Source organism: Corvus moneduloides, chromosome 28 (genome assembly GCF_009650955.1).
Source record: "Corvus moneduloides isolate bCorMon1 chromosome 28, bCorMon1.pri, whole genome shotgun sequence".
Classification (NCBI taxonomy): domain Eukaryota; kingdom Metazoa; phylum Chordata; class Aves; order Passeriformes; family Corvidae; genus Corvus; species Corvus moneduloides.
In genome coordinates, this window is record NC_045503.1 from 2,469,176 (window position 1) to 2,482,441 (window position 13,266).

General features: G+C 42.4%; 1 protein-coding gene across 5 annotated transcripts in view; it reads right to left on the reverse strand.

Moving 5' to 3' along the window:
• Window positions 1–13,266, reverse strand: part of ARHGEF18 (Rho/Rac guanine nucleotide exchange factor 18) — a 50,868-nt gene that overhangs the window by 18,650 nt on the left and 18,952 nt on the right. For 2 of the 5 annotated variants that reach the window (XM_032092623.1, XM_032092621.1), the window contains exons 11-16: window positions 6,770–6,837; window positions 5,171–5,234; window positions 2,094–2,238; window positions 1,223–1,335; window positions 923–1,063; window positions 220–470 (exon numbers count right to left, since the gene is read on the reverse strand). In XM_032092623.1, coding sequence (XP_031948514.1) covers window positions 220–470; window positions 923–1,063; window positions 1,223–1,335; window positions 2,094–2,238; window positions 5,171–5,234; window positions 6,770–6,837 — 782 coding nt within the window. Of the gene's footprint in view, window positions 1–219; window positions 471–922; window positions 1,064–1,222; window positions 1,336–2,093; window positions 2,239–5,170; window positions 5,235–6,769; window positions 6,838–12,634; window positions 12,726–13,266 lie in introns of those variants that run through there. The other 3 variants (XM_032092625.1, XM_032092624.1, XM_032092622.1) reach the window with 3 other exon arrangements.

A 13,266-nucleotide genomic window follows, 5' to 3' on the forward strand; every position in this document is an offset into this window, starting at 1 on the left:
TCCCACAACATGTATATGTACATGCCCAAAGAACATTGAATGACCATTTCATGTTATCTGTGACTAGATATATTCCTGCGAGTCAAGCTCTCACATTAACTGGGAAGATAACCACAAACCCAGGATGAAATAAATCTTTACATCACATAACTCTACCCTCACAGGTAGCTTTTTAGAAGCTTTATAGTGTCAACATCATTGGTAGGATTTAATTCACACCTGTTTTACCAAGAGGTCTCCAATGTTCTGGATGATATAATTTCGGTCACTGCCTTCTTCCAAGGATTCCTTTCGTCTCTCCTTTAGCTGGAGCAGGAATTGCCCGTGCATCTCCAGCAGCTCATCCACACAGGGAAAGAGCTTGTTGATGATTGCATTTGGGAACTGCAGTTCCTCTCTCATGGCTTTGGAGTACACCTTCAGCATTATTTTCAGTGTCCTAACATGGTGCATTTCAGTCTGCATTAGCTCTGGGCAAGGGGAAATACAAAAATAAAATCAAAAGTCATTTATATGCTGTGCAGTGAGACTGAAGAGCAGGCTCTGAAAGCCATGATCATCTTCTGCATCACAGTCTTTGCATCACTCATGTGAAGCTCTTAAATTTGCCTTGCTAATGTCCCAACCCAGCAGTGACTGACCCTACTTATTTAAGGACATCTCCCAGTAGCAGTTGAGCTGTTCCCTAATTGTACAGCTGGGCTTTGCTGCTTAGGGAGCCCTACTGAAACCCGTGGGATGCTTAAAGGCATTCACACAAGGAATTACACACACTAATGCAGGTAGCAGACGCGAAAATCTTCATTCAATTTTAGTTTTCAAGCACAAGTCAAAATGGAAACCAACAAAAATTATTTCTGCTTTGTTTCACAACAGTGGCACTGTGAAACGAAGAAGTTTTAAGAATAACAAATACTCTTACCATAAATGACATCTTGCCTCTTTATAACGTCTTTCCTTTGCCTTTTTGCATAAGGCTGTTCCACTGCAACACTCCAAGACTCTGCCTCAAACTCATGAGCATCTGTTTCTATTTCACTCCGGAGGGACACAGAATATGCATCTAGAGCAAAAGCACATTCAATTTCAACTATTATTAAACTGCTTCTCGCCATATCCCTCTTTACCATCAGTAACAACAAGAGTAAAAACACCTCGGTGCTGCCTTAAAAGCCATGGGAGAAGTTGCATAACAATCCTGAAAAGCACAAAAATTCCATACCTTCCAGAAAAATGGAGTCTGCTGTTGAAGGTGCAAGTGAGACAACGTCATCTGAAGTCTGCTTAAATTTTATAAAGCCTGAATCCCCTTCATCCATGTCTCCTGAAATTAGCCTAAATGGCCAAAGAAATTAGACCAGAACAGTAAAATTTTTTTAAAAATCCAACTTCTTTAGCAAGCATCTTTCCTAAACTATAGTACAATTATCTTGCAATAAATAAATAAAAGATATCACTGCACTCTATAAACAGTTAAATCAATTTAGCAACTCCAACACTGAAATACTGCAGTTTAATTAGAGCAGCATGAGCAAAGCTTGTAACTTCTGGTATGACAGTTTACAAGGACATCACCTGGTGACAAGCCACAGCCAGTTCAGAGTACAAAGGGCACTTTCACTGGGAAGGGAACATAACTGGGGCACATCAAAAGTAAACAGCTACTTAAAATAGCAGATAGCTTTGAGTTTGCCTACTATTTTAATGAAGGTATTCTGCAATTTAAAACACTGCTGCCTCCTACACCAGTCAGCACCAGCCCAACCTAGAATAGCTGAACTCAGACGAGATCGCTGAATTTCACAACAATTCTCAAGACAAATATATCCATGAAAACCATAATCTATACAGAAACACTCCAATACTGCACTATTTTATACATTATCTTTTGTGACACAGGGCAGAGGCACTAAAGCCAAAAAATAAAAGCAAAAAAAAAAGCATATTGTTCAGGGAAATAACTTTCAGCATTAAAAGCTCAATAAAACTCTTTTGAGCTTGGAAACACAACGTGAGCTCTCGTTTTTCTTTTCACGCTGCGGACGTGGGGGGCAGCTGAAGCTGCTGGATTAGAAAAGAAGCATTTTACTCACCCAAATTTATTAACAGCTCCAGCAGTGTTCAGTGAAGGCTGGGAATGTCCTCTTTGGGCGATAGTCATCCCGAGGTTCCGGGACAGTGCTGGGGTGCCATCCGGTCCCAGGAGAAGACTTCGGGGCTGCTCCTTCAGAGAAGTGGCTAAAGAGGCAAAAATGGAATTGGTACTCAGAAAATGAGGCGTGCACTGCAGCTCGCCTGCTCTCAGCCCTCGCTCGGAATGCGGACGGAGAACTGACAGGATCTTGGATGTCAGGAGCTCATTGTCCAAAAAAACATTCTCATTCCATTTTCTTGAAAAGGAACCACAAAAAGACAGCTCAGGGTGAGCTGGTATCGCATTGCTTCTGCCGCTGCTTTTTGAATTTGTATTCCCCATGCTCACCACTGGCTGCCCTCAGACCTGGCACAGTAAAGTGGCCCCAGAGATGCTCTGTTTTTATACTACCTGTGATCCTTCTAGAAATGTAAAGCTGCCACTTAACTTACTGTATTGGCTAAATCAGCAGGTCTGAAGTGCAGGAAATTGGTCCCTACTGTGCCCATTTAGTGTGGAAATTGCAAAGTATCTTCTCCTTTAGTAAAACACCAGAACCTACACACAATTATTCACACCCCACCGTATAAGGGCACAGAACATTTCATGGCAAACAAGAAAAATCAGAGATCACAGAAAAAAACCCACAAGTTCTTTGCAATGCTTATTGCTCACAGTGATTTATATCTGCATGCACACACACTGCACATAATAGATACCAGAGCTAAATTTAATTTTAATACTGCAGCTTTTTAATGCTTTTTAAATCTAGACAGACTGTGAACTGGAAAGATATTTGAAACTTTAACCACTATTAGACAATACGTGGAAGCCTGTAATAGACTTATAAAAAATGGATACAATTATTTAGTACTAATGTCTGTAATAAATGATAAGGAACGGGAGACAAAATACATCCTTTTAAAAAAGGAACTTCAGGGAAGTCAAAGACGAAGACTCAGCCAGACAATCTTCAGAACTGATCCCTGACAAGGTCTGTAGCTGCCCTTTTTCAAAGAGCTTTTAAGGACATGGGAGTGGGAGCTATCTCACGGATATCCTGAACCCAGGGCTCTGTCACTGCAGGGACAGACCCAGCCCCCTCCCAGTCCCGTGTTCAGGAGGCTGCTCCAGGACCAGGGGGCTGCTGCTGTAGCAGGTCAAGGGGGTCTCCAATGCCCAGACAAGGTTTATGCATCACTTTTCTACTAGAAACACTGGTGTCCACCCATCCCTAAAAGTTCCCCTTTTTCAGCCTGCCCTCCTTAGTGTACCTTCACTAATAATTATCTCTCCCACTTCTGCCTTGCTCAGTGAAGCAGTTAAATCAAGGTATTTGTGGTTCTTGTCATGAAACAGGTTTTTCCACATTTTTTCATATCCCTTGCTCTATGCCTGCTTGTCTCTCATTTCATCTTCATTGACAAAGATGTTTTGGGGCTGCAAGGGAGGTTTCATCAATGACATTTAGTAGAAATTATATCACCACATCTTTTGCTGCTGAAAATACCTTTCCCAAAACCTGTTTGGGTTTGAAAACCTCCTGGCTACACACACAGTGCATTGTCAGTCTACAAGAGACTGGGTAAACTGAGTCCTTTCCATCACCTCCAACCCCCAAAAGGAGACTAATTAGATATTTGCAAGACTTGCCAAGTCAGATTTCTTAAACAAAGGCTTAATAACCAATGTCCCTCTGTTTCCATTTGGGGAACCATTGAAATTATTGGCCATCAAGTTATCTTTCTGTGCTCCACAAGGCAGGAACATAAAGTTCTGTTACACAAGGATAGGCCAGATCTAAAAAATCTCCAGAGGCGAAACAAGGGGAGAGGGATGAGAACATACAACACAGTTTATACCTCTCTTAAAATGAATTTTTCTTTTACATTGATACAGTATCTTTGGGATTTTTTGCTGGGCACTACAGTCTGCAGGATTATGCTGTGGCTAAGAACATACAATGCCCAGGCTATTAGCTGTTCCTTTAATTTCCAGCTTCTGCTTTTGACTAAGGAAAATGAGTACTGTCTGCCTAGCAGAGCCTGCATGGCCCAAAAGCCATTTTCTGAGTTCAATTAGCACTGTCTGCACACTGCTGTGCCCCACATCGATCGCTGCTCCCCTCACACAGGCCAGCCTGGGTACCACAGAGCTCCTCGCCAACCAGCCCTACAGACAACTTCTCCCATTTTCATTAGCCCTTATTGCTTCCTATTTTAGTCTCTGCACTGTCTCCTAAATGCACTGACCCATTCTTGGTAATGCAAACAGCCACTTATCTCCTTGTAACAATTATCCCCTGTGCTGCCTCTTGGGAAGAATCATTGCATGAAGAAGACACCTTGCAATGCAAATGGTACCTGAAACACCCAGAGTGATGCTCAGACACCCAAGTCAGCTGTGTTCTGACACTCACCTGCTCTGTTAATGCAGACCTTGTACCATCTACAAATTAAAATGCCATTTAATACACCTGTGACTGGGATGGTCTTTTAGAGGAACAAAAAGATATTTCAAAGCCTATGCTGCAATACAGATGTTCTTTCTTACTGCTTTTTTTTTTTCTTCCAGATCCTTTTTCCTCACTTTGTTTCAACAAAGACTTATGTTCAGACCATTAGTGCTAGCTTGTCTTAGAGATTTCTAGCAACCACTAGCTGCAGGCAAGTTTTAAATAGACAATTATGAAAATCTGATGTAAAACAAAGTTCACAGTTCTAGTCTTTTCAGAGGCCAGAGAATAGACAATCAATGAAAAACGAGCTTATTGATCCCTTTTCACCATGATATTTTGAGGTTACACAGCAAGAAGGTATAAAGAAAAATAAAAAGATAAAAAGATAAAAACACACAGGAGATTGCTAGGAGCCTCTAAGCCATTCCCAATAGAAAAAAAAATGAAACCATCTTATTAAAAGAGACCTTCTCTATACTTCAATAATACACTGTGTATAGCCTTTAAAACATATTAAAGAAAAAAAATACAATCGAACAGATAAGCCTTGAGCACAGAAATCATTCTTTAGTACAAACCTGGGGAAATGCACTGGGGCGAACTTTGTGGAGATCCAGAAGGTCTGTGCTGCAAATCTTTCTGCTATAGGAAAAAATACAATATTCTTACACATACAGACCAAACTTTCAGTCCAAAATTAATCAGATTTTTCCTATCCTATAGCATTAACTGTAAGCGAAGATGTTCACTGAGAATATAAAAAGATTTAACACAATAACAGCTTTGATTTTTTCATGTGGCAGACGAATGACATATAGACATTAACCCTTTGTATTAAATTCCACAAGGTATAAATCAGGCTGAAACAGAACCAAAAGTGAAGCTACAACTAAATTAAAGCTATGATAATTAATTTATGAGACTAAAGCAACCCCTTCATGTTGACAGTCTTCACCGACACTTCGCTGTGTTTAGTTCCTAGCAGTCCTGACTAAACAAATCCAGCCAGTTTCAACAAAAATTTAGATTGTCCATTTCAAATTGCAGCTTTGGTACTCTTGCTAAACTTCGTCCTTCTTGCAACACTAGGATATTAAAACAAGTTATCAAAGATGCAAGGAAATTAAATAAATAATACAGGCTGTAACAATGGCTTTTGGAGAGCTTCCCTTTGGGGTTCCCACTTCTGGCTGAATTCTTCACCCCATTTTGTGCCACCACTCCCTCTCTGCTCTCTTCAGGAGTGGTTTGTCAGGGCTGATTCAACCATGAAGTTTTGGGTGGTGGTGAAGAGTGAGATGAAAGAAGAGAAGTGAAGTGGTGGTAAAGAGAAATGAAAGCACCAGAGCAAGTGAATTTTTCGGTTTAAAAGGAAAATGCACAATGCCCTGAGATGTTTAAAATTATATATCAAAACCCCCACAAGAATATTTCTGCCCTCAGAAGAGTTACATTCTACATCACCAATGGCTGAACACACTTCCTCTAACCTCTAATTGCTCAGGTCTGAGCCGCTCTGCTCTCTCTTTTCCTCCTCACAGTACTCCCTAATCTGCTATCAGTCTCTGAAATCATCAGCACTTGCAGGTTAAAACAAACTAAAACTCCCTCAAGTATTATTAGTTATAAGGAGGAGGAAATGATTTTCAAAACCAATACCAGAACAAAAAACCCCAACAGATAGACATCTATGTGAAACAACCTGTGACCTTACATGCAATCACAGGCACCAGGGTGACAGAGATAAAAAATAAACAGCAAGACAAAGTTCATCACAGTTCCCAAAGGAAATAATTTATTCTGCATTTTCCAGCTTAGAAATAATATGCAACTGTTATGACCAAATTCCCCTCCATCCCTCATGCTCTTCCATCAGTTTTGAGATGGCACAACATTCAACTATATTCCCCAAAAAAATGATAGGTTGGAGCATTCTTAGGGTTAGTCACAGTTCTGGGACACAGGCTAAGTAATTTGCTGTATAGCAATAAAACATTTCACTTTATTTCCCCTCCGTAAGTTATCATTGATTACCATAGTGACAGGTTAATAACTACTTGATGTCTCGAAGATGTAGGGCAAGATTCTCGACTGATGTAAATTAAACCACTCACATAAATTAAACTTATTATGTCAAGCCTTGTTATTATAAAAAAAGAACAAATGTTAAAGCCCACCTTGGGTCTGATGCTGCTGCATTCAGTCAGCAAACTCTTGCAGTTCTTGTGGACATTCACTGCACAATCTGAAATGCACACACACAAAAAAAGTTTTAATTATTCTTCTTTCCTGTGTAGGGAAAGGAATAATGACACATAAAGGATCTTAATTTTGAAAGAGATGCAGAGTAAGCTCAGGTGTTGTGGCAAGCATCCTTGTTGTGCATATTCTGGTCTTGATTTTATACCAAACCCTCGAGTTTTTTCAGTAAGACTGAACAACTGAGTGCAATTCACACTTGCAAGAACCAAGAGCCACTCTGGAATGCACGACCAGTTTTCTGCCCAACCTCCACTCAGTGGAGCACAGTTTTCCTCATCTTTGCAAAGGCCATTTCCATGTCTCTCCATTCAAAATTGATACCAGTCAAGAGGGCAGCAATTCTTCGACTCCACAGGAATACCTGCCTTTCTGCACGGACTATTGCTGGGAGCTGCAGTAACCACAGTAAATTAAAGATCAAAACACTCTCCAGAATCATCAGAGCATTACCAGCACCACAGCAGTACCACCCTTTCAGCTGCACAAAAGAATTGTTCCCAGATACAGGAGAGAAAGCAGTCCTCTCACCCAAAAGCCATAAAACTATGTATAATAAAATCAGTATAATAAAATCCAATCTCTGCTTTTTTCCCTTCTGATAACTACTTCTTGAAAAAACAGGAGGGGAACTGATAGTGCCAAATATTTTCTGCAGCCTTTCTGCCTATCTATAAAACAAGATCCTTCATAAAAAGCAAAGCAGGATACCAACAAGTCAGTAAAGGACACCAGGATTTGCCTTTTCCCAGACATGCCTGTTAAAAGAGAAATAAAACAAAACTGGAAAGATGAACACCATACCTGCTAGAGAAAAGCCAGTTTATGTTTAAAGCACAGAGGAAAAACTATTCAAGGTTTCTTCAGAACCACCCCCGCCTGGCACCAGGACTGGGGATCTGCTTTAAGGCTCCTGGCTAACTTAGAGAGATGCTCACTTGTGTTTTCCATGATTTCAGCAAAAGCCTGAGAACAGGACCAAAATACTTACTTGGCTTTAAACACAAGTAAATTAATAAAGATATAAAAACAAGACTGAGAGAAAGACTGAGTGTACAGACCTGCAAGATGCCTACATGTTATACAACTTCCCCAAATGTGGGAAATGAAGTGCAGAGTTCTGCTCCCAAGTGCCTGCCACAAAAAAAAAATTCACAAAAACTGTCACCTCCCACAACTTCTCTTATTTGGGATATTCCTACCACTACCACACCCCACGCCACAAACCAAAAGGCACTGTATCTAATTTCAAATGTATGTGCCTCTGCAAATGCACGAGAAAAATGTATCAAAGTTATTCACTTATTAAAACTGTGTAGAGAATAACAAATATATTCATTATTTCGGCAGTGATAAGGCCTCCACCTACCACGAGGGAATGAAGAACTTGTTAAAAGATATGCCTCAACAACAAACAAGTAGCTGACAATGGAAATCCCTTTTCTCCTGAGACAAAGAGACAAACTGTAGGACAAAAATCACCACACAAAAGGAAATAGAGAAAATTCTCCATTACGTCAGGCTGGGTTGGCTTCAAGTCCTGCTCACAGATGGGTTCCCTTCAGGGAAGAACAGGCAGTCTGATAGATGCTCCTACAGCCACTGCCTTCCCACACGGTCCTGAAATCCACGTTAACTCATCTAGAATTCTGTCATGTAGTCATCCAGAAACATCAAACTTCAACTAGATATTCATATTCCCTGACATTTACACATTTTCAGTGATTACATTCAGTAATTCTTTTCCTATCAATGATTAGTAGGACCAATTCCTACTTGAAAAGCTTGGGTTCCTTGTTAAGGTAACTGTAAAAGGGATCTCACTTAAAAATGTATTTCAATTTTAAAATCATGCCCTTGCTCTGTTAAAGAGAACAGCTTGTGGTGCTCTCAGTAGGTATTTTTCATTTAATCAGCTGACATATCTAATAGTGCTGTGTATGACTTCCCTACACTGCTGAAAGGTTCTTTACACAACACTGGAGAACATACTAGAAAACAGGAAAATGCTACAAAAAAGCCGCAGGAAACTGCAGCTGAATCCAAGGACCTGATTCTCCATGAGACGATTTAAAATGCATTTACTTAATGACTTCAAAGTGGCATTATTTTTGCCCACATAAGAGAAATCTGAAACCTGTCAGAAGACTGTTTTATAAGCATATTTCATTTTATAGAACATGCTCCAGCTTCCTCTATTCAACACACTTTTGCAGTGCTGAAGGAAGGACACTCTTATTCAGGATGAGAAGGAGCTTTTGAACACTAGTGACTGTGGTTTCCTTTCTATGCATGTAAGATTTCTGCATTTATTCTTATTATTCTGCATTTTTATTAAGCCTCTCTGAAAACAGTATCAGATAACTGCAGGGGTCAGCAAAGAGAAGAATGAGGGACAGGGGACAGTAAAGAAGGGACAGGAATCTGCACACATGGAGGCTGATGTTTAAGAGCAGAGATACACATGAAGGGTTGTTGACAGGTGTGGAGAAATACCAGATTTCTATCTTTTCCAGCCATCCAGAGTAAAGCAGCATCAGTAAGCTCAAACTGACAAAGAAAATTATTTTTGCATTTACCATCGGTAGCATTTGGTTTTATTCAGATCAAGAATTTGGGAAGGTCCAAAAAAAAAAAGGACAGTTCTGTCAGCAAGATCTTCCCAAACAGGAGAGGTACAGAAGATATTCCTGAGAAAGGCAGAGATAAAAACTCAGAGGGCTGCATCCAGGCTCTTCCTTGTCTTCTCCTCCCTCAATCACTCACTGAACAGCAAGAAGATTAATTTGGCAGGGGAAAAACAGACCCTCCAAAGGATTTCATCTTGATACAGACTATGCAGAAGGGCTGCAACTCTGGCCAGTGCTGACAACACCAGACAAAGTGCCAACACACCAAAAAAGTCCAAGGATTTGGGTCACCTCAACTGGATGGGGACAGCAGCACCACTGCTACAGCTAAGGATACCAGAGCAACTGAACCACACAGAGTGTGGAAACTGAGCAAACCCACCAGGGTTGTTCCTAGGGTTTAATCAGTGGGTTTGGAATTAAGGCCGAGAATTTTGGGAGCATCACATTATCCCAGATCTGCTTACTACAGGGACTGTCACTCCCTTGAAGCATTTTGCAGAGGCCTGTGCCAAAGATGACCTCATGAGTGACTAAAGCAAGGACCTCAACCAGCAAAGAAATATTTAAGACTAAAAGGCTCATAAACATCAGAAAAGATCCTGTTCATGACTGAGGGTAATGAATTTACTATCTGGTATAAAAACTCCTTCCCTTATTAATGAGATGTTTTCCCAATGGCTCACAGAAAGTAATTTACAACCTAGGAGCATTTTATTGGACAACATATTACAACACTCAAAAGCATCACCCTGTTCACAGTATGAGAGGGCAACAAACCTGGCTGGAAAGGGGCAGGCAAAGACATTTTTTCCCTCAGCTGGAATACCTTCCAGGGGATCAGACACTGCCAATGTCCTATAAATGTCTTCCAGAATTGGATTCCAGGACAAATCTGTGACTCACCAGACATTATGAGCACTATGACCCTGACCTTTGGTCTGGAACGGTACTGCCCAATAAAATAACTCTTAAAAGGCCACTTGCAAACAACAACTAACAGACAAAAATGCTGTGATTAATCTAAAATTGAACTATTGACTTTCTTTATCTCAAGAATTTTTTTTGTTTATTTTTTAAATAACATTAAAAAAATACTTTAAGGCAGCTAAGTTCAAACAGGGACAGATTTTAACAGTGATTCTAATGATACAAGGAGTTCAAGAACTCTCTTCAGTACTAAGGATATATTCACCACGTATGAAATCCAAGCAGCTGAAGAAAGCCAAGGACAAATTAGCTTCCTTGTAAAATCAATAATTTTAATATTTTTTCCTGTTTTCAACTGTCCAGTGCTTCAGGGATCAAAGAGAATCTCTTCCCTCCTTCCTCACCCTTACACCACAGGGAGGGAACTCCTCCCTCTTGAACTGACAAAGGAAACAACCCGCATATGAATGATTAACACAGAATATAAACTCTGCATTTATACAGAGATATACACAACACGATGGCCAAGAAACATTTCAAACCACCACAGCATTCCAGAAAAACCAGAGTGCCTGTGATAAAACTTCTCAGAAAAGAGGAGGAGTTTCAGTGGAACACGAGGAAGTTTCTGTATCGGGTAAATCCAGGTCAGGTATCTTGAGGAACTTGGAGCAGATTTAACTTAGTCCTAGTGGCTCCGGTGGCCGGTGTTTACTTGTTTTCTCACTTGCCTAATTAGGCAGAGGCAGAAACCAAAAACTGGAAGGGTGCAGGGAGATGAGATATTCACATTCTGAAACGGAGACAATCCACGCCAGAGAGCAACAGCACTAAATTATCAAGTTTCAGCCTCCCTGTTAGAGCATTCCTCTTTGTCTCCAGAACAACCTAAAATTACTTACTCACTGTATCTGGTCTTATTGTCAAAATATCAGTTGGATGAAGCAAAAGAGGGGTTGTGTGATTCCCAACACTGCAAGTTCTGGCAGCCACGGGGTTTTCTTTAGGCACAGAAACACATAAACAAACAATAGTTCTGGTTTTTAAACAATGCCAAGTAAAATCTGCATATTATCCTAAAAGAAACTGGAGTCCCAATTCAATTCTCTCACGCTGAACCCTTCCCCCAGTCTACACTACAGAACTGAAGCAGCAACTATGACAATCATAAAAGGTATTTAAAATATTTCATAGGTAAACAGTAGGTGGAACTACAACACACAATGTCCGATGGCTCCTGTTTGAGAGCCATGTTCCGTGGGTTTCTTTTATTTCACCGTGACAAAGAGAAACTATTACTTTTATAAATTTAAACAAAAAGTGCCAAATAAAAAAGCTTCCCATAAAACCCCCTTAAGAGGGGAGTGCAAAGGAACCAAGAAGCAGCCCTTTTTTTTCTCGGTGACACACCAAATCTTCAAACAATATTCAGAAATTAAGCTTATTTATTAGAGCAGCAACACCAAATATAATACCAGAAACATTCAGAAAGCTATTTGTTCGAATCACTGCCTGTTTCCCCGCTCCTCCTACAAAATCCATCACCACTCCTAGCTCCTGCTGGCGTTTCCTTTCAGCACACACAAGCTAAGCTGATATCATCACCCGCTCCTCTCCCCAAGGAGCCAGGGCCGTGGAATATTTAAAATGGGTCAGTCTTCGCAATTGTGGATAAGGGGAAGTTTTCACCATTTTTTTCCTAACGCATTTAAGGTCTTTTCACGCACATCCCACACTTTTCTCAGCACCAGTACATCCAATGTGTGTAAGAACGGAAAGGACGAGGTGCGGGATTTAATGATCACAAGGATGCTCAGACTCAAGCTGTGGCATAAAGAGAGCCGGTTTCACACAGGCTACAGCCGCTCGCCTCCCTACCGCACACAGCAACATTTTTCACTCCCTTGGTAGCCCTTAAAAGCGCTTTCTAATGTAAACACTGCATCTTTCAAGCTGCGTCCTGTCCTGCAGCTGAAGCCCCGAGCTGCAAAGGTCGGGACGGCTGTAAACCTGCGGGACTGGGGCAAAGCGAAGACCAACCCGCTGCCCCGGCCAAACGCCGGGACCCCGTGGAGCCCTCTGAGCCCCCGCTGCCCGCACAGGGACCGGGGCCGAGCGGTCCCCGCGCCGCGGGGAGGGGGTGCCGGTGCCCGGGGGCTCGCTAGGGCCGGGGGGGAAGCGGAGCCGGGGGCCGGCGGGCGCGCTGACAGCCCGGTCTCTTACCGGACTCCCCGGGGAGCCGCCGGTTCCCTCTCGGTCCCGGGAGCCGCCGCCACAGCAACAGGAAACGCCCCCGTGTCCCGGAAGGGAAAATAGGGACGAGGGTGCGCCTGCGCGCCGCTGCACGGCCGAGCCGGTCCTGGCCCCTTAGGGACGGCACAGGGACGCTCTGAGCCCGTGCTTTCCTCTCAGGGACAGCACACGGGCACCATTAGCCCGCGCTCTGCCGTCAGGGAGAGCGCACAAGCACACGCAGCCCGCACGTTCCGCTCAGGGAGGGCACACGGACACCCTTAACCCGTGCTTTCCTCTCAGGGAGGGCACACGGACACCCTTAACCCGTGTTTTCCCCTCAGGGAAGGCACACGGACACCCTTAACCCGTGTTTTCCCCTCAGGGAGGGCACGAGCACCCATACCTTGCACTTTCCCCTCAAGGAGGGCACGCAGACATTCTTAGCCCATGTTTTCCCCTCAAGGAGGGCATGAGCATCCTTAGCCCACACGCTCCTCTCAAGGAAGACACATAAACATCCTCAGCCCTTCAGGGATACCATGAGCACCTACAGCTCATGCCCACTCCCCAGGGAGAGCACACGGCCACCCTTAGCTTGCTCCTTCCTCGGGAAGAGCACA